Raw genomic sequence first — 18,032 nt, forward strand, 5'->3', positions numbered from 1 at the left:
TGTTAGTGTGATGGCTTTCATGTTTTGCAGCTATCTGGCTGCAATTACAGCAGATATCTGAAGTTTTATTTTTCATAACTAAAGAAAACCAAAGTATTTCCCCCATTACTGTATGAAACTAACTGGTGATGAGGCAGGCTCAAAGTTAAACTGACCAAATGCACACAAGTGTGAAATGCTCAAAGCACTCATTTTGAAATGACATCTTTTCCCTTCTCTTGTCTTCTTATAGTAAAGAGCTACAGGTAACAGCACTGAATCATTTTTAAGTGGATATGCTAAGTTAAACATGTAACTTCTTTGACTAGAAGAAGCTACAACATAATGCAGATCTACGTGTCTTCTATTCTGACTACTGCTGCATCTCTCAGTAGACACTAAGGTGCTGATTTTGACCTATGCACAGCCTCCATTTTATCCTGAAAAATTCCTATCTCAGCATGACTTGTGAAATGGTACTATCCTGCTTAGCACTACAAAACAGGATGCTGAGATGTTATCTATTGCAGGGGTCCCTTAGTGTCATAAGTCACCTTCGGGTTAGGCTCTAGTAACTCAAATCCAATCAGTTTTCCAAAGAAACACGTTCATTTGGATAAGAATTTGTGGGGCAGCTGTAGTTTACTTAGATGCATATAACATATAGTTACTGGACACTGCTTTTGAGCAAGTCTTTTTCTTCCAGTACAAGAGACATATCAGATAAGGACAACTGTTGCCCTTTTCCTTTCCAAATGAAATGTGTTTCCTCAGCCTGCATTTCCTAGGCACAGCTACAGGTTAGGCAGAGAAGAGATTCAGAGCAGCTCTGTGGAGAAGGACTTGGGGGTGCTGGCAATGAGAAACTTAACATGAGCCAGCAGTGTGTGCGTACAGCCTAGAATGCCAACCATATCCTGGGCTGCATCAAAAGGAGCGTAACCAGCAGGTCAAAGGAAGTGATCCTGCCCCTCTACTCTTCTTTTGTGAGACCTCACTTGGAGTATTGTGTGCACTTCTGGTGTCCTCAACATAAAAAGGACATGGAACTGTTAGAACAAGTCCAGAGGAGGGCCACGAGGATGATCAGGGAACTGGAGCACCTCCCATATGAAGACAGGCTGAGAAAGTTGGGGCTGTTCAGCCTGGAAAAGGCTGCATGGAGACCTCATAGCAGCCTTCCAGTATCTGAAGGGGGCCTATAGGGATGCTGGGGAGGGACTCTTCATTAGAGACTGTAGTGATAAGACAAGGAGTAACAGGTTAAAACTTAAACAAGGAAAGTTTAGATTGAATATAAGGAGGAAGTTCTTTACTGTTAGGGTGGTGAGGCACTGGAATGGGTTGCGCAGGGAAGTTGTGAATGCTCCATCCCTGACAGTGTTCAAGGCTGGGATGGACAGAGCCTTGGGTGACATGGTTTACTGTGAGGTGTCTGGGCTCATGGCAGGGGAGTTGGAACTAGATGATCTTAAAGTCCTTTCCAACTTTCTAACTGTTCTATGATTCTGTAAGTAGGTAATGCTTTGCCACTGCCTGTGCATTTTAATGATAAATTTCTATTAAATTTTTAAAGTAATAAAGGCATGAAATGAATTGGTGGGGGGCACGTATAAGTTTGTTTCACCTGCACTCCTCTGAAGCTCTGCTAGGTAGCTGCTCCCTTTTCAACAGTTTCTTACATCCTAATATGTTAAATTAATCTTGTTCATTATACTTACAATTGTACTTTTAAGAAAACCTGCATTGTCAACTACAACCAAATGAAAATGGTCATAAGATCTATTGTGATTTCTGACCAAGACAGCAGGAGCAACATTAAGACTCTTCATCACTCTCCAAAAGGTAAGCGTTGGGCACCATGTCTGCTTGTTAGGTATTTTAATCCAATGTGATGGCCACTCCAACATGTCTGATGCTTGTATCACCCACTGTTTAGATGGGTATAATGTGGGAGAAGAGGAGCTGGGGTCTTTTTCTTGGCAGCATCCTTTTCCCTAAGAGGAGAAGCTGCCATGTGCTATCTGCATGTCTCCTGGGATTCCTTTCTTCAGAGAGCTGTGGGTCTGCAATGCCAACCTTTAATTTGAGGTAGGAAAGAAGAAAACTTTCAAATTCTACTTTCCAGCCAATTTTTGTGGAGCTCCTTAGAGCATCACATCAGTGCTGGGTGCACAAAAGCAAACTTTATGACCATTTCCTGGTCTGTAATGCTAAAAACAAGTGTTAAACATAAAGATGATTCCTGTGAGACAGAAACCAGACATCCATCCACAGTAGAATAAAAAATTAATGTTCGTGCAGACCACACGTGCATGTTTCTTTTTTGCTCCACTGGATTTAAACCAAGACTCTGCTTTTGTTAAGATGTATGTATTTTATGGCAACGTGAATGTTACCTTGTCACCTCTACATCTCATTATGTACTCACAAACTACATTAAAGGCAGCTTTTTAATTGGCAAGTTTCTTGCAAACACCCCAAGACTCCACAATGAGCAAGATTTTTTCATGCATGCACGCTACATGAAAATGCATATGTTTAGCAATCTGCATTGGGTCTTCAATGAAATGTTATCCAGAAGACTGCAGCAACTATCAGTTCCCTTATGGAACTCTCCAGGCAGGTCTAATTATCATCATTATTTCTTCTCTACCTTCTAAGACTGAGAGAATTCTGCCTTTTGCTCTGTATTTTCTTGTCACACTTGGTACCATAACCCCATCCGTCCCACTACACCGCTGCTCCCAACCAGTCACCATTATTTAAACCTTCTCTCCATCACTTTCATGGTTTCTTTCATGCATCGCTGGGCTTCCTCAAGCTCATTGAACCCATAACAAAGCCTGCACTTCTCACCATCAGAGAGACCCAATTCTGCCACACAGCTTACAGTGAATTTCATACTCTAAATATATAGAAAAGGTATCTGCTCTTTCTTGCATTTCTGTTACTAGAACCTGAGTCCTGAGAAAAGGGAGCACCTACAAGTGGGGAATGGCCTCTACCTACGGCCTTTAACCTACTGAGAGCTCTTATAAGTAAAAATGAATAGACAAATACATAATGAAGCCTTTCATCTCACGCTGACCTCTTCAGGCACTAGTGGTTCAATCATAGGAGCTTCCTCCTGCCTTGCTGCGAGCCGAACGGGAGATGTGGAAAGCCTCTTCTCCCACTCATTAGATACAGCCGTTTCTGTGGAGGTTTCCAAGAAGGTACGTTTCAGCTCGCTTATATTGGTCTGATGTTTCATCAGATCTTCCTGGGTTTTGTCTAGGTCCTGGACAGTTTTAAAAGAATAGAGCAGTTTGTAATACATCCTAAGCCAGCCAAATTTTTGAGCCAAAACACACAGCTTGGTTAGTAAAGAGGGAAGTAACATCTCAGGGAGCCGGGGAGCACAGCACTAACACAACACTCTGTGAAAATGTGGCATTTTGAAAGATAACAGCATAGCATATCTTGTACAAAGTGAGCATAAATATACTCTTATAAAGCTTATCTGTATGGCTATAATTTACACCTGATAAAGAGGCTTCAAACAAACATACATATGCGCGTGGATGCACACATATATACGCGCACACATATATCTATATTTATAGTACAAGTTAGAGGAGTCATCGTACTCTGAGAAAAAAAAGTCTATTTAATTTATTAGCAGGTGGGAATACACAGTTCATGCATCATAGTGCAGATTCACAGTTTACCACTAAAACTAACACACATGTACGTACATGCACTGGTATATACCAATACCAACCTCTAACATAAGATTACTATGTTTGACATACACATTTTCACCCTGTATTCGCTTAATCAGACTATTCTGAAAGAAGTGAAAAAGAAAGGGAAAGGTAAGGGACACAGTATTGAAAGGATACAAAATGCTGTTTTCTACACATTTCTTCACAGAGAACCCACAATAACATGCTGAGAGAGGTGAACACCTCCAACATCGGTACTTGAGCAACATCTAGACCTTTCATTTCTGTACCTGTGCCTTTAGATCTCCGTCCTCCTCTTGATCCGACTGCCAGCATGAGAAAGATTGGAAAACAACACCTTACCCACTTGTAAGACTGAAGGCTTTAGGAAAGTTGGTGAGAGGCACATACTAGGTTAAATTCACATTTTCTCTACATTAAGGGCTTAAGGAGAAGGAGTAGACACACTGGCTGACTTTGAATGGTTCCCCTAACTCAGAGCAAGCCTCCTCTTTTCAAATTTGTTATTTGTGAACAATGGACTCTTAAAACATTTTCCTTTTATAAATATTGGCGCATTTCACATTCGTAGATTTCTATGTTGAGAGCAGCAGTTTGACTTTATCACCAAGATTACATCTGGTTTAAGACTGGAAGGCAACAGCAAATTCTTTGGAAGCCCAAAATACCAGAGTTTAAATATGTGGCACTTCTTGGGCCACAGGCAAAGCTTAGCATAAACTCATCACAGGTAAACCACCCACAATGCTTTTTACACAATGAAGCACATTTTATTTGCTTAAAATGCTGTTTCTCTAACCTCAGTCCCTTGCTGTATTTATGTAATTTTATTTCATATTTAGCCTGTATATATTCTTTCAGGACCTATCTGCAATGGTGGCTTTCTGGAATGACACAACACATCCCATTTACTTCAGCTCACATTGTCAAAAGCAAAACAATAAGCTCCAGTCCTAAGGTATGAATTTTCAGATGGCATATATACCGCATGTTTAAAAAAACAGGTATCCATAAGGAAAAATGAGGTTTATAGAGTCTTCTCCCCTGAAATAGAGAAGCTAGGGAGACTGTCACCCATTTTTTAGGAATAAACTAAACATTTTAAATGTCATATTTTTAGGATTATGTTTTACTTTCTGTAGGGCTCAAGGCCTGAACTTACAGCGTGCAAGAGGCACTTGAAAGCATTTTGTAATCCTGAGTTGTCCCAACAGACTTTGTGAGACCCTACCTGGAGCACTGTGTTCAGCTCCAGGGCTCCCAGCAGAACAAGGATATAGACCTGCTGGAGTTCAGAGGGGTGCCATGAAGGCAGTCAGAGGGCTGGAGCACCTCTCCTGTGGGCAGGCTGAGAGAGTTGGGGCTGTTCAGCTGGAGAAGCGAAGGTTCTGGGGAAACCTTAGAGCAGCTTCCAGTGCCTAAAGAGGTACTAAAAGAAATCTGGAGAGGGACTTTTTACAAGGGCCTGCAGTGACGGGAGAAGGGGGAATGGCTTTAAACTGACAGAGGGGAGATTTAGATTAGGTATTAGAAAGAAGTTCTTTACTTTGGGGGTGGTGAGGCACTGGCACAGGTTGCCCACAGAAGCTGTGGCTGCCCCATCCCTGACAGTGCCCAAGGCCAGGCTGGATGGGGCTTGGAGTAACCTGGTCTAGTGGAAGGTGTCCCTGCCCATGACAGCAGGGGCTGGAGCTAGATAAGCTTTCCAGTCCAAAGGATGCTATGGTTCTATTTTGTTGCTCCATTTGGATTATTTTAATGCTCATGCTGCTATTTTATTGTTAATTTTTCATATAGTCCTAAATAGTCAAATGACCCATGGGAAAATCTGTGGATTACTTTGTAACTCAGTTCAAATCTATTCTATTTACAGCTGAGGCTGAATTGTCCTGATGTGTCATACAGAGAATCTTTCCTTGATAATTTTAACAGTCTGAAATATTAATGAGATCCTACTGAAAAGTTACAGCAGTGTTTGTGGTAATACTTTGTCTTCTACCAGATGTCAGACCCAATTCTGCTCATGTTTGCAGCTGCAGGCATATTAATTATGAAAGCATTATACGCACTTCAGCGGAGTCACATAGATTTGAATCTGCCTGCACAGTCTTTATACCATGTTGTGGATATGAGGCTCCTCAGTGCTAAGAAGATAAATTTTTTTACATTTCTCCTCTGAATACAATCCTTGGATTCCTGGTGGCAGTATATGAAGATGACATGTGACATTAGGAAAGCCTTAGATATTTATAATGTGGAAATACCTTTATGTAGAGAACGTGAAAATGGTTTTGACTGTCTTTTCTCCCTTCTCCCTCACACACAAGGTGAAGATTACACGAGCAAACAAGCAAGTATTAAAACCCAGGGCACAACCTGGCCAGGAAGACCACCCAGGTGGGCTGTGTTGGTGTGCGTGACTGCCACTGCCCTGCTATCTGCACAGTGTGGCCCTGCAGTTTCCAAATCAAATGCAGAGATAAGAGGAACCTGTAGGGAGCACTGAAAACTCTAAACTCTCACACTCACGCGCGCATGCACACACGCACAGAGGAGGATCCCGAACTGCCACAGGAAACATGCAGTTTAGCCCTCATGCCCAGGGTTGGGAAGAGATGAGGCAGAACACTCTCCCCTGCCATAACTGGGTGCCAGCGACTGTACAAACCTCAGTGGCAGTGGTCTCACCATCAGCTGCAGTATCCGTCTGCTCACTGTCAGTCTATTTGGTTAGACAAGTAACCGGGTTCCAAGAGGAAGGCAGGAATAAAGAATAAACCCAGCTCATCAGTACACGCGGCTCATATGGGGAACTGTTAAATTCAACATCTCTGTGAACTGCATTAGCATTGCTTTTCAAACCACGCACAAGTCAAAGAAGCAAAATAAAAATGCTATATTAGTGAACAGAACAGACTCAGAGGAAGACTCCAGGCGTACTGTACACAGTGTATGGCTTTACTGGAACAAATTTATAAGCCAAACAAAACATTACTGGAAAAGTGTTATTTGAATAGCAATTTTTTTTTTCTTAAGAAAGCCAGGTGGCTTACAAAAAATGGGGACAAAAAAGCTAATAGTCTCTAAACAAACTTTCCCTCCCATAATAATTTCTTTAAAAGAAAATTACTCATAAAATTTTTGTTCTAGCCAATACAGATCAATTTGGTGGTTGACTTTTTATCTGGAAGGGGAAAGGATCATTAAAGTAAAAAAAAAGGCTACTTTAACAGTCACCTGACTTTCAGCCCCTCATTTGTACAGAAGTTGTTCTTGTCTCCACATTTATACACAATGAGGCTGTCTGCATTACCAAGGAGTTCAAGTAACTGTACCCCCAGCCCATCTACTGTCTGTCTGTGGAGTAATGGTAAGGCTCAGATCCCATTCGGTTCCAATAAAGAGCAGCTGATAGTTAATGATAGTAAAAAGAAAGAAAACTGCCATTAAAAGAAAAAAAAATACTTCTCATTCCAATTAAGAATACGGATGAAAGCAGGAGAAAAAGAAAAGTAATCTCCCCCCCCTTAAAAAAAACCAAAACAAACCCAAACACTTACTAGGTAAGAATGAGAAAAATGAAACAAAGCACAGCATTGCACAGACTGATCTATCCCTGCTTTGCTCAACATCATGAAGAAAGTTTAGTGGAGAATGCAAATGTCAAGATATAATAAATAGAGAGTAGAGGATAGGGTACTACAGGCTGAGAAGAGAGTTTAAATGACTATTTTTGATGTTACGCAAGCTTATGGAAAACTAGTAAGTAATCAAAGCGCTCTCTTGTTCCCCAGACTGGCACATCCCAGTTGTTTCAACATAAGTGAAAGCTCTGCTTTTGATTAGTGATTTTCTGTGGTCCTTATAATGTAAAGCAGGTAATCTAAAACTAAGACAATACATCTCATCCTCAAATCACACCGGTATGAAAGAAGAGAAAAAAGCAATCTACTTGTAGATGGAGTATCAGGCCTTAACTTTGAATCTCCTATCTTCTGTTATTTTCCAACAACTCAAATATTTCATAAAACTGCTTTTTTGATAATTTTGCATTGCTTTGTTTTATATCATTCATTTCTTTAAATAACTTTTACTGCTTGTATGCCAGGCAGAAGAACAGGCAGGCATTTTGTACTATCTGGTTAATAAGTGCATGAATGCAAGTTACGTGCAATATTCCAATCAATAAACACTCACTAGACAGACCACTTTTATTTTTAAATGAAACTGTAATGCCAAAATAGTCTACCCAGATGGTCAAACTGTTTTCACTAAAGCGTTAGAAAATTGTTTCTTTATTAGTGAATGATTTCACATCTTTACAACAGAAGATGTCCCTGCTCATGGCAGAGAGGGTGGACTAGATGACCTTTGAAGGTCCTTTCCAACCTAAACTGTTCCATGATTCTATGATTATAAGCAATTGTAAAGGTATTGCTATATAAAGAAAAAAAATCTATGTATTGTCACTCCTATTTACAAAAAGAAAAAAAAAAGAGGAATTAATGAATGTAGGCATTTTAAAGGAATTAAAAGATTTGTGTCAAGGCACTGTAACATGAGTCTGGCACACAGGGGTCATTAAGAACTTGGGAACATTACAGAAAAGTCAATAAAAATATCAGCTGTTAAGGTACAAACACAAAAGCTAATGAAATCTAGGGTTTGAGATTCTGTCTCTGACTACACAGACTGCCTCCAGATGCACTGCTCAAGGGAGAACAGAGCTCAAAATGGCATGAGATTGGTTCAGAATACTACCTGTAGCCTTCTGCATCACTGTGAGCAATCTTTTGTGAACTAGAAGGAAAAAGTGGTTTGTATTTCTTTACCATGGACAGCAATTGAAATCCTAAATAAGGCATGAAATTTGCTTTATTGCAACATACATGTCTGCTAATAAGCCAATCAACAGCCATGGAGTTGAAGTCAGCATTACTGAGTTACTTGAAATAAATATCTGGGCTTATCGCAGAGCAGGGAATGATGAATTGAGGCTGAGCAAGGCAGGTCTCCTCTGGAGTGGAGAGTAGGAAAGGTCGGGTTCAACTCTGAGATGGGCTGTAGTGCAGCTTCTGGTGGGGCTTGTGGGCAGGCGAGTGATTGAGCAGGAAGGGGAAGCAGCTCTCTCTGGGGATGCTGTGGCTGCACCTCCTCTAAATTGTGATCATAATTGCTGTGATTTGTTTTGCCAATGTAATGCAGACATGCCCGAGTTTAAAACATAGTCATTTTCATGCAATATTTTGAACAAGAAATACCCCCTGGATTAGGCACAAGTCTGTGTTGTCTGCCAGGAAGCACTGCCAGAATAATCACCCTCATAAAAGAGTGACACTCAAAAGCCTATTTAATACATTTTTATGCTCAATACTTCCTAACTTTACTAATGAAAAGAAGTGCTCATTTCTGAAAGTGGAACAGACCAATACATTACATAAACACTGCCTCGTTATTGCCTTTGGAGCTGGCACTGTATTAATGCTGTTATTGCTATTAGATTAATCCAAGTGCAGAGCTAACACAAGTTGAGACCTAAATGCTGGCTCAAAGTGAGGACACAAAATGAGATAGCAACATTTTGGATGCCTTTTATCAGAAAATGCACATTATTATTTAGTTGTTAGGCATCAAAGAGCCAAAAGCATCTAAAAGCAATGTTTTTACAGGATAAATTGATATGACTTCTGGCTTTCTATAAAAAGGAAATGAAATCTGGCACCAAGTCCTACAGAACCAACAGGAGCAGATTACAGAAATGTTTAGATGCGCAAGTGGGTTTATTGAAGACAACTACAGTAACAGCATTGAAAAGCGGCCAAGATGACTTTACCAATGGCCAACTGGTCTGTGATTGTTTGATCTGTTTTTGTTTTTGTGGTTTTTTACATGGAACAAAGCTGTAGTTTTGAATTTGAAGATGAAAGGTAAAAAGGAAAAAGGCGGAAAACCTGAGCTCATTATTTTATTCTGTCAACAAAGAACAACAGCACCAGCAAAAACTGAGATGCCAGTTACTCTGTTACCTAAACAAGCATTCTTTTTCTTCTTCCAGACATATTATCACATTCACAGTTCCCAGAACCACTGTGGACTCCCACTGCAGTTGATTTATCTGCCTGTGATCACCCCGGTGGCTTGAGGCATTGGTTTCCAGAGTGCTAATTGAACACTGCAAATGGCAAGCTGGCCCACAGCTGTTGAGCAGCTGTCCCAGTCTGACCTCTCACTGATATACTGGATTTAAACACAGGAAAACAATTTAATCTGCACCAGAGATGGGATCAAGGCTGAAAATCCAGATCCAGGTTTCATTGGACCAGAAAGCCTTTTCTGGGCTCAGGCTACAGCTGACAGCCTTTTGAAAAGAGCTCAGTCTCCATGAACATGCTAAAGTTGGTGAGGGTGCCTGTTATTATTATTGGGTAGCTAGTTACACAAATATAACGTATATACACATGTATATGTAATTATGCAGGAAATTGTACTTAATACCTTCTATTTAGATAACTATTCTAACCCTAGTAAAATTGATAGGGGGGAAAAAAAAGGTCCAGGTGGGTTCACATACAATACATCAGAGTTGATCAGTGGCAATTTGTTTAGTGCAAGTCACTCTGCATCAGCTGACACAGTTTAAACCAAGCCACTTCCACACAGTGTTGTGCCTAACCCTGGGCCCCAAGCTGTGCTCCCAACACAACAAAAATAAGTAAGAAAAGGAGGAAAAAAACTAGGCCCCAAACATAAAAAATAAACCAAACCCTCCCCTTCTAACATATCAGCACAGACAGAAATGAGGCTCTGAAAGTAGGACCACTATTGCAGCAATCTAACACTGGTTAGGACTGAAGCACCGAACACGAAAAAGAGTGTGTTCGATGCCGAGGTACACACCTCTTCCTCTGAACTGTCACTCAGGTCATTGGCAAGTGAGGCACTCAAGGAGGCCGCCTTGGGCTCCAGGTAGCAGAGGCACATAGCCAGAGGAAAGGAGAGAGTGAGGGCGTATGGCACTGAGAAAGAGGCAGAGAGCAGAAAGAAAAAAATGAAGAGGAAGCAAGGCACCAGGGAGGGAGAGCGGATGGGGAGGTAGTGCTGCACACTGGCAGGCAGGAGGTTGGTTTCAGAGAGGTTAGGGAGCGACAGGTAGCCATCGTCATCCAGGAGGGAAGGAAATGACTCTGGAAGTTGCAAGGAGAAGGAGAACAGCGTTCCGCCTTTGCTGGCTTTTTGCTTATAGCCGAAAGCCACGTCTTGCTCGGCGGAGCACACTCGCCCCTTTCTGTCAGAGTCTGGCTCCAACTCGCTGTGCTTTGGGGCACTCTCTTTGGGCACCTCACAACCTAAGGACTTTGTTCGAGTGCTCTCCTTGCATCTCCTGCGAAGCTTTGTTGAAGATACATGGGGGCCAGGCTGCAAGGATGGCGAGGGGTGGTGGGAGTCAGTGCCAAGCAGAGATGGCTGGTGACAGAGAAAGAGCAGCAAACAAGGCGCAAAAGCAAAAGGACAAAAAGAAAACTGTAATTAGTTAATTTTCCTTCATGATAAATATTATAATATATATATATAACTATAAACAGTATTTCAACACCACAGCTTTCTACTGAGTTAAATGGTGCTTGTTCCCATGCTGTACACCATAGATATTAGTGTATCGGGATTACAGCTTACAAAAGGCAACTTCTTGTTTCAGCATTTGTCTAGTCATCTGCAGTATGGGATTTACATATAAACCTTCATGGCCATATGTGGAGTTTCAGGTGCTGCCAATTTCCACTTACTTCAAGACTGGCTTCAGATTGTAAGGAGCTTTCAAACATGAAGCACATGGAGAGCAACAAAGAAATGAGGGAACGTATTTCTAATACCAATACTGCTTGTGAGAGTGCTCCTGCAGTCAGGAGGAGACCCAGTGGGGGCCAGATGCTTCCCATCTATGCCTTGAGCAGACTCAGAAGTAATAATTTAAACCACCAAGGATTTTAAAACTGTATGTGCCCAAATTCCTCTATTACAGAATTAAAGAAAAATCTAGGTCCCAAACCCAACTAAAACACATTATAGTTTGGGGGAGCACAAATACATACATGAGCTGTTACCATGGGAAAACCTGAACGAGCTTGATGCCTGCGCCAGCAGCCAGCTCCTCGGCATGGCTCCTACCACCACGCAGGCTTGCCTTTGCTGGGCATCCCCACAGCCCTGCCCTCCCCTCTGCCCCTTTCCAGCCATGTGCCCTGCTGTCCCTCTACACTGCTTCCAAAGTATGTTAAAAGAACAGAGTTGATCAGAGGGAGGTCCTTGCCCCACACAGCCACATCTCTTCACAGTTAAAAGATGATGCAAAAGACCAATCAACAGCAAAGAAGTAAAAATGTACCCAACACTTTTGCTATAAATTTTACCACAATGCAAAGAATACTGGCTAGAGAAACAGAATACCGAAAGAGTAAGAACAAGCAGGATTTGCTTTGATATGCTGCTTGCAGGTCATCCCACCAGTCTTTAAGGTCATTCAAGGACAAAAAATTGGTAGGAAGAGGGAGGCGATTCAGCAGGAGGGGTGTCTGTCACCTAACACGCTCCCTGTGGGCAGCCATGACTGCTCCTTAGAAGGACAACCACCACTGCCACCAAAATACCCCACTATAACAGACCTGCCACAATGCTTGTGGATCAGAGACCTTCTGGCCAAAGGTAACTAGGTGCACTTAGCTGAAGTGACACACTGGCTCCACGACCAAAACCTAAGCTCCTGAACTGCTCCATCCACCACACAACTCCCCAAAGAGCTATAAAAGGCATTTCAACCTCACTGCCACTCCCAGCTCCCAAGAGCAAAATGACTTCAAAGCCAAAACAGCATTTGCCTGTACAAGATGGTGCCAAATCAGAGCCAACAAGCAGGATCCAAGTCTTAGACACAGGATGCATCAGTTCTAGCTACTAAGCCGCATCTTTAGCAGGTATATCAATTGGCAGGAATGGGATTTAAGCCAAATATTTACATGGAAGAGCCCTTTCCCTTTTCCTTAATGTTTCACTTCTCTCTTTTCTAACCAGAACAGTTAAAAACTCAATCTATCAGTTCAGGCAACCTATATTCCTGAATTAAGCAATGAGAACCAACCCTAAATTCAAACTGCTTGCAAATGTCTTCTTCACAGGCTTAATACAGTAACCTCAAGTCAAAATTTAATGCTGATGGACTCATAGGAGTTGATATGAGCTAAATACACAGAACTTCTTTTTATATTGTAAAGGCAAAAAAGCCAAAGTAAATTTATTCTTTGCTAATACAGACTATTCACTTACTGACATCTTTGCAGTGTTAATATTTAGAATAACTTCTGGTACTAAAATACACATGGATAAAGCAAAGGAAAAATGTCTTAGTGGAAAAGTTGAAAACCTGCCTATAAAATTTATATACCCTTAAATAGGAATTGATTTTTAACTTGTCCTGTTTCTTGAGACCCTATTCTCTTTATGATGAATGACAAAGCTGTTAACAGGTCCAGTGCAAACAGAACTGAGATCTCTACAGACTTATCAAACTGAAACTCTATTAACAGATGGCTTAAACAGAACCCACCTTATAAGCTGGGGGTAAAAATCATCAATTTGTACATGTTTAAGTACTATCAAAATACTGTCCTAAAAATATCTTCGACTATTTCTAGACATATATAAAGAAGAGATGATCTTCCGAATGCAGCTGATCTCTCCACTTACTAAATTAATAACCACTTGGGACACAATTAGTTTCTATTGGGTATTTCCTCCATATTTGATTTTCATAAATACTTCTCCATGCAGGAACAATGGAGTTTCAAGAAGACCTGAGTTTAATTTTACAGAGGTTATTTTTTTTTTCTTAACACTACAGTTACAGACCATACTTTAAATAGAAAGTATTTTGTCATGTTTGTTTCTGGTTTTGGTATCTTAATTGCAACCCGTTTTGAGGAATTGATCCTTTAGCTATTTAGCTCATTCTGGCCTTAAACAATAAGGTTAGAAGTGCAGGTTCTAACACTTGCATGCATGACAGTTTTGTGGGTGTAAAGGCTTACATCAAGGTTTTTTTTCATAAATGAAGAGGGTAAATCTGACTTGTTTAGCAAGCACATTCCATAGTACACCTTTTGTGATATGCTGGATTCACTATTTCGTATTCTGTTTTCTTCTCCACAATGTATAAGAAACAGAGGACATTTTATGCCTGATCTGTTCTGATTCTACCTTATTTCTCTTCACTGTCAATCTCTGAAATTCAGTATCTTCTCTGTCCCCCTGCTTGATTTACTCCATCTTAATAACTTAGTGGGTATAATGCATAGCCATATCTGTACGTGTATGAGGTGGGTGTTGGACTGGAGATGGCAAGGGATGAATAGCTTTAACATCTGAGCAGAGAATCATCAACAAAACCAGTTTTCTTCAGTGCAAAACTTCAAAAGAGGGAAGCAAATGCTTTTGTAAGCCAGAAAAAAAAGAAAAGCTTATAATAGTATATTAATACCCAGAAGTTAATAGAGAAAAATGCTCACTGAAATACATGCAAGGAAATAGACTGTTTTGAGAAGTAAATGAGAAAGATACAACAGTTTAAAGCACAGAGCTGCATACAAGAACACAGAACTGTTTTGTTGCCTTGTCAAAAAACAACAACCATGATGCCCATACTGAAGTTAAAATATGACTGAAGACCAAAGGAGCAAAACGTGTACTGCCAAGCTACTTTCAGCTATTTTGTAAAGAGCTCTTGAATACTGTGTAAAAACACTATGCTCAGTGTTAAACAAATTTAAAACAAAAAAGTCCAAGGCAGGAACCAACTTTTACAACATCATATGAAACACAGGAGTATAAAAATATTAATTCAAGACACATATATACGTGTACCTACACAGAAAATACAACTGTGTGTATTCTAGTTTCCTTTCACAGAGTGAGAGACCCCTTCCCTCTCTCCCTGACAATTTCATGTTTCTCCAAGTGCTCCCTAGGCAGGTCAGTTTAACACAAAACCCTCAAAACTCTACCTTGGTGTCATGGCGTATTGCCGAGACTGGGGTGACTTCCTCTGCTCTTTTCTTTTTGCTCTCTTCATCATCTTTCTCTTCTTCTGCCTTTTTCTCTGGGGTCACAGTGGTTATCAAGTTGGTCTGAGAGATGCCCTTTGTTGTGGCGTACTGGCCAGTACCAACCTCTGCAGCAGACACAGAATCCTTCATGTACATTTCATGGTTTTCATTCACTGATGCTAAAAGCAAATATTTAAAGAGGGAAAGTCTGAAATAGCTTTTGCTGAGAAGCTGCATAAAATTAAAAAGCTGGGTTAGTAAAACATTTAAGATATGCTGAAAACACAACTATGTCATGTTTCAGGAAATCAGACGCATGTGCATACATTTAAATAAATTGTTTACTTGAAATAAAGCTTGTAGCTTTTATATGCATAGACATACATTATGGATGTGTATACACACATTAGTGTAGCTAATGTGTGCATTACACGGTTGTTAAATGTTAGCAAGCCATTAAAAGTGCTGCTGTAGTAAAACATCAGAACAAAAAAATCAATGTGCTGCCACAGTTATCAGGCAGGAAACATAAGGAGAACCAGCTATGACATCAGCTGTGGGGGTGGAAGAGGGTTTTTTTATATCTGTCAGAATATAACAATGCAGATCAAATGCATGATAAGTAATGTGCTGCATTAAAGAAAATGATAATATTGATGTAACACAGGCATAATATCTGAGAATCAAGAAACGGGATCTCTGTATTAGCGAGTATTGAAGCCTGGTAGTTAAGTGAGCTCATTATCCTAAAAAATTCTGGGAAGTGATGACATTCAGTTCAGCAGACAAAACCAGAATATCTGAGGATGCAAATGTGCAATAATCTAGCAAACTTAAATATATATACGTGATTTTGAAATAAATAGTAAATTTACAGATAGAATGTAATCAAAACATTATTATACACACAGACCCCGCTCTTGACTATTATGTAACTGATTTCTAAGTCAATAGGACTGTTCAAATTTACAGCTACTTGCATCTGTAACAGATGACAGAGCCAGGATGACAGTGTAATCATGATTCAGAATGTTACAGCCACGTTTGTGCTACAGTAATGTTAGTGAAGTAATCATAAGCATTGATTAAAAAACCTCTTTCCCCCATCTGCACTTATGCAAATTAACATCATAAAAACCTCGCAGAGTCTAACAAATGCTGGGGAGAAGCATTTAGGATATTTTCTCTCTTGGGAATGAGCTTAGGAGGCAGGAGAAAGCAAAGGGAGGGAGACATTTTGTTTAAGATGTTGCAAACAAAATAACGCAGAAGGATAATTTCTGCTTTGAGACACATGCACAGCGAACAGGTCACCAGTTGCTTGGTAACGAGCAAGAAGCACATCAGAATTAGAAGATTCCAAAATAATTAATGACAAGCAGCACCTTTAGGGGGAGAAAAAAAGGCTTGTCACTAGTATTCTTAAACCAAAGCTTCTCCCCCTCCCCACAATCAACTATACTCATTGCAACTCATTTGTGATGTTATGCAGAAAAATTCACCTTTATTTTTTTTTTAATTCTGAATTTAATCTCAGTCTTTTTTTCTACAAAAATAAACTGCAGCCTCTTTTACTCAACAGCCAACAACAGTAAAGCTAAAGAAGTAGCTGAGACTGAATCACATGCTGCTTTAAACTAGAGGATCAGCAGAACCATGACCTCCATCAACCATGGAGAAAGAGAGGAGGAGGAAGAATGTACTATTAACCTGTGTATGTTACTCCCCTTCTCACATCCTCAGAAGAAATGCATGGAAAAAGCCTGTTAGTGCTCACCAAAATTGGACATGAGAGAACCGGAAGCAAGTGTCAAGGGAAATATTTAAATTATGAATTGGAACATAAATGAAAAACCTACACAGGAACAAAAGACAAATTAAACCAAACCCCAAAGAGTTACTCCTGCAAACCCTGAAAAAGTGTTTGAAACCTGACTTGTTCAGGGAGGCAGGTCCAGGCTGGCAAGTCCTTCTGCAAAGCAGGGAAGTGCTTTCTTTGCAGGTGTGAGGTCAAGGACAGAGGCTCCGCTCCACAGAGTGGGCTGCCAATGGCCTCCTCCAGACAAATACTGTAAGGACTGCAGCAGTATATTGAGCACTATTTCTCCATGTCCTCTCCTACCCCTGCAGTGAATGTGGAGGTACTCACAATCTCCACTCAGCTGAAGCCCAAGGAGATGAGATGACAAGAGGCTTACACTGAACCTAATGCAGTGACCACCATGATGATATCTTTTGACAATGTCAATTGAGATGGCCTTACCCCCATCTAAGCTCCGTGACATAGTATAACGTTTACTAGAAGAGCGCTCAAAGTAAGGTGCAGGACGGTCTATGAGGGCACTGGCTCTTCTCGTCTGGGCCTGCGTCCGGCCACTGTAGCGAAACTTGGAGCCCAGTGTGAGGAACTTCTTTGGAGGTGCTTCTGGCAGCAGGAGCCTAAAACACACCAAGCAGTGCACCCATTACTCCGCCTCCTCCAAAAATCAGTCCACTATTTCTGCAGAGGAGAGAAGACAACTGTTCGGTATCGCTCTCCATCATAACTTGTGCCTCACAGGTCTGCAGCTAAAAAGGAATCAAAGGATGCCCCTCATACAGCATGACAACGCATTTGAAGAGCTGAGCTCTTCCTAACAGGCAAGAATCACCCAGTCCCTTCCTGCTTGAAAATCAGATTTATTATTTTCTAATCACCAAAACTAAAAATAAGTTACTCCCTGTGTCAGGGACCCTGACCTAGGCTGAATCATACAACCACAGAATACTCTGGGTTTGGAAAGGACCTTAAAGATCATCTTGCTCCAAACCCCCTCCCCACAGTCAGGGATGTTTCACCCTAGAGCATGTCACCCAAGGCTCTGTCCAACCTGGCCCTGAACACTGCCAGAGATAGAGCAATTACCACATTTTTGGGCAACTTGTTCCAGTGCATTATACTCCAGATTTAAAATGGTGCTGCTATACTGAAGAAAGGACCAGAGTGAATGTTCATTGTATGCCAGGCAGTATTCATTCACAGGGGAGGCAGACATTTTTCAGGTTGGAGCCTTCTCATCCTCTCTATTTTGGCTATGTGAATTTGCCATGCCATTTGCCAATGGAAAAAAGACATTCTTGTGCTATGAAGTTTATGGTTTAGACACTGTTTTTCCATTAAAAATCAGAAAACACCCCACAAATGCACACTCAATTTCTTTTTAGATCTTTTGCTGCTAGGACTGCATTT

The 18,032-nt window shown here is 40.8% G+C and overlaps 1 protein-coding gene across 3 annotated transcripts in view; it reads right to left on the bottom strand.

The window, feature by feature from the left end:
* The window catches only part of EPB41L3 (erythrocyte membrane protein band 4.1 like 3), a 66,593-nt gene that overhangs the window by 10,157 nt on the left and 38,404 nt on the right, over positions 1–18,032 (bottom strand). The window contains exons 10-16 of one of the 3 annotated variants that reach the window (XM_034074591.1): positions 17,067–17,242; positions 14,762–14,982; positions 10,608–11,174; positions 6,379–6,432; positions 3,980–4,015; positions 3,746–3,811; positions 3,071–3,262 (exon numbers count right to left, since the gene is read on the bottom strand). In XM_034074591.1, coding sequence (XP_033930482.1) covers positions 3,071–3,262; positions 3,746–3,811; positions 3,980–4,015; positions 6,379–6,432; positions 10,608–11,174; positions 14,762–14,982; positions 17,067–17,242 — 1,312 coding nt within the window. The remainder of the gene's footprint in view (positions 1–3,070; positions 3,263–3,745; positions 3,812–3,979; positions 4,016–6,378; positions 6,433–10,607; positions 11,175–14,761; positions 14,983–17,066; positions 17,243–18,032) is intronic. The other 2 variants (XM_034074596.1, XM_034074603.1) reach the window with 2 other exon arrangements.

The sequence above is a fragment of the Melopsittacus undulatus genome, chromosome 1, assembly GCF_012275295.1.
Source record: "Melopsittacus undulatus isolate bMelUnd1 chromosome 1, bMelUnd1.mat.Z, whole genome shotgun sequence".
Taxonomy (NCBI): Eukaryota; Metazoa; Chordata; class Aves; order Psittaciformes; family Psittaculidae; genus Melopsittacus; species Melopsittacus undulatus.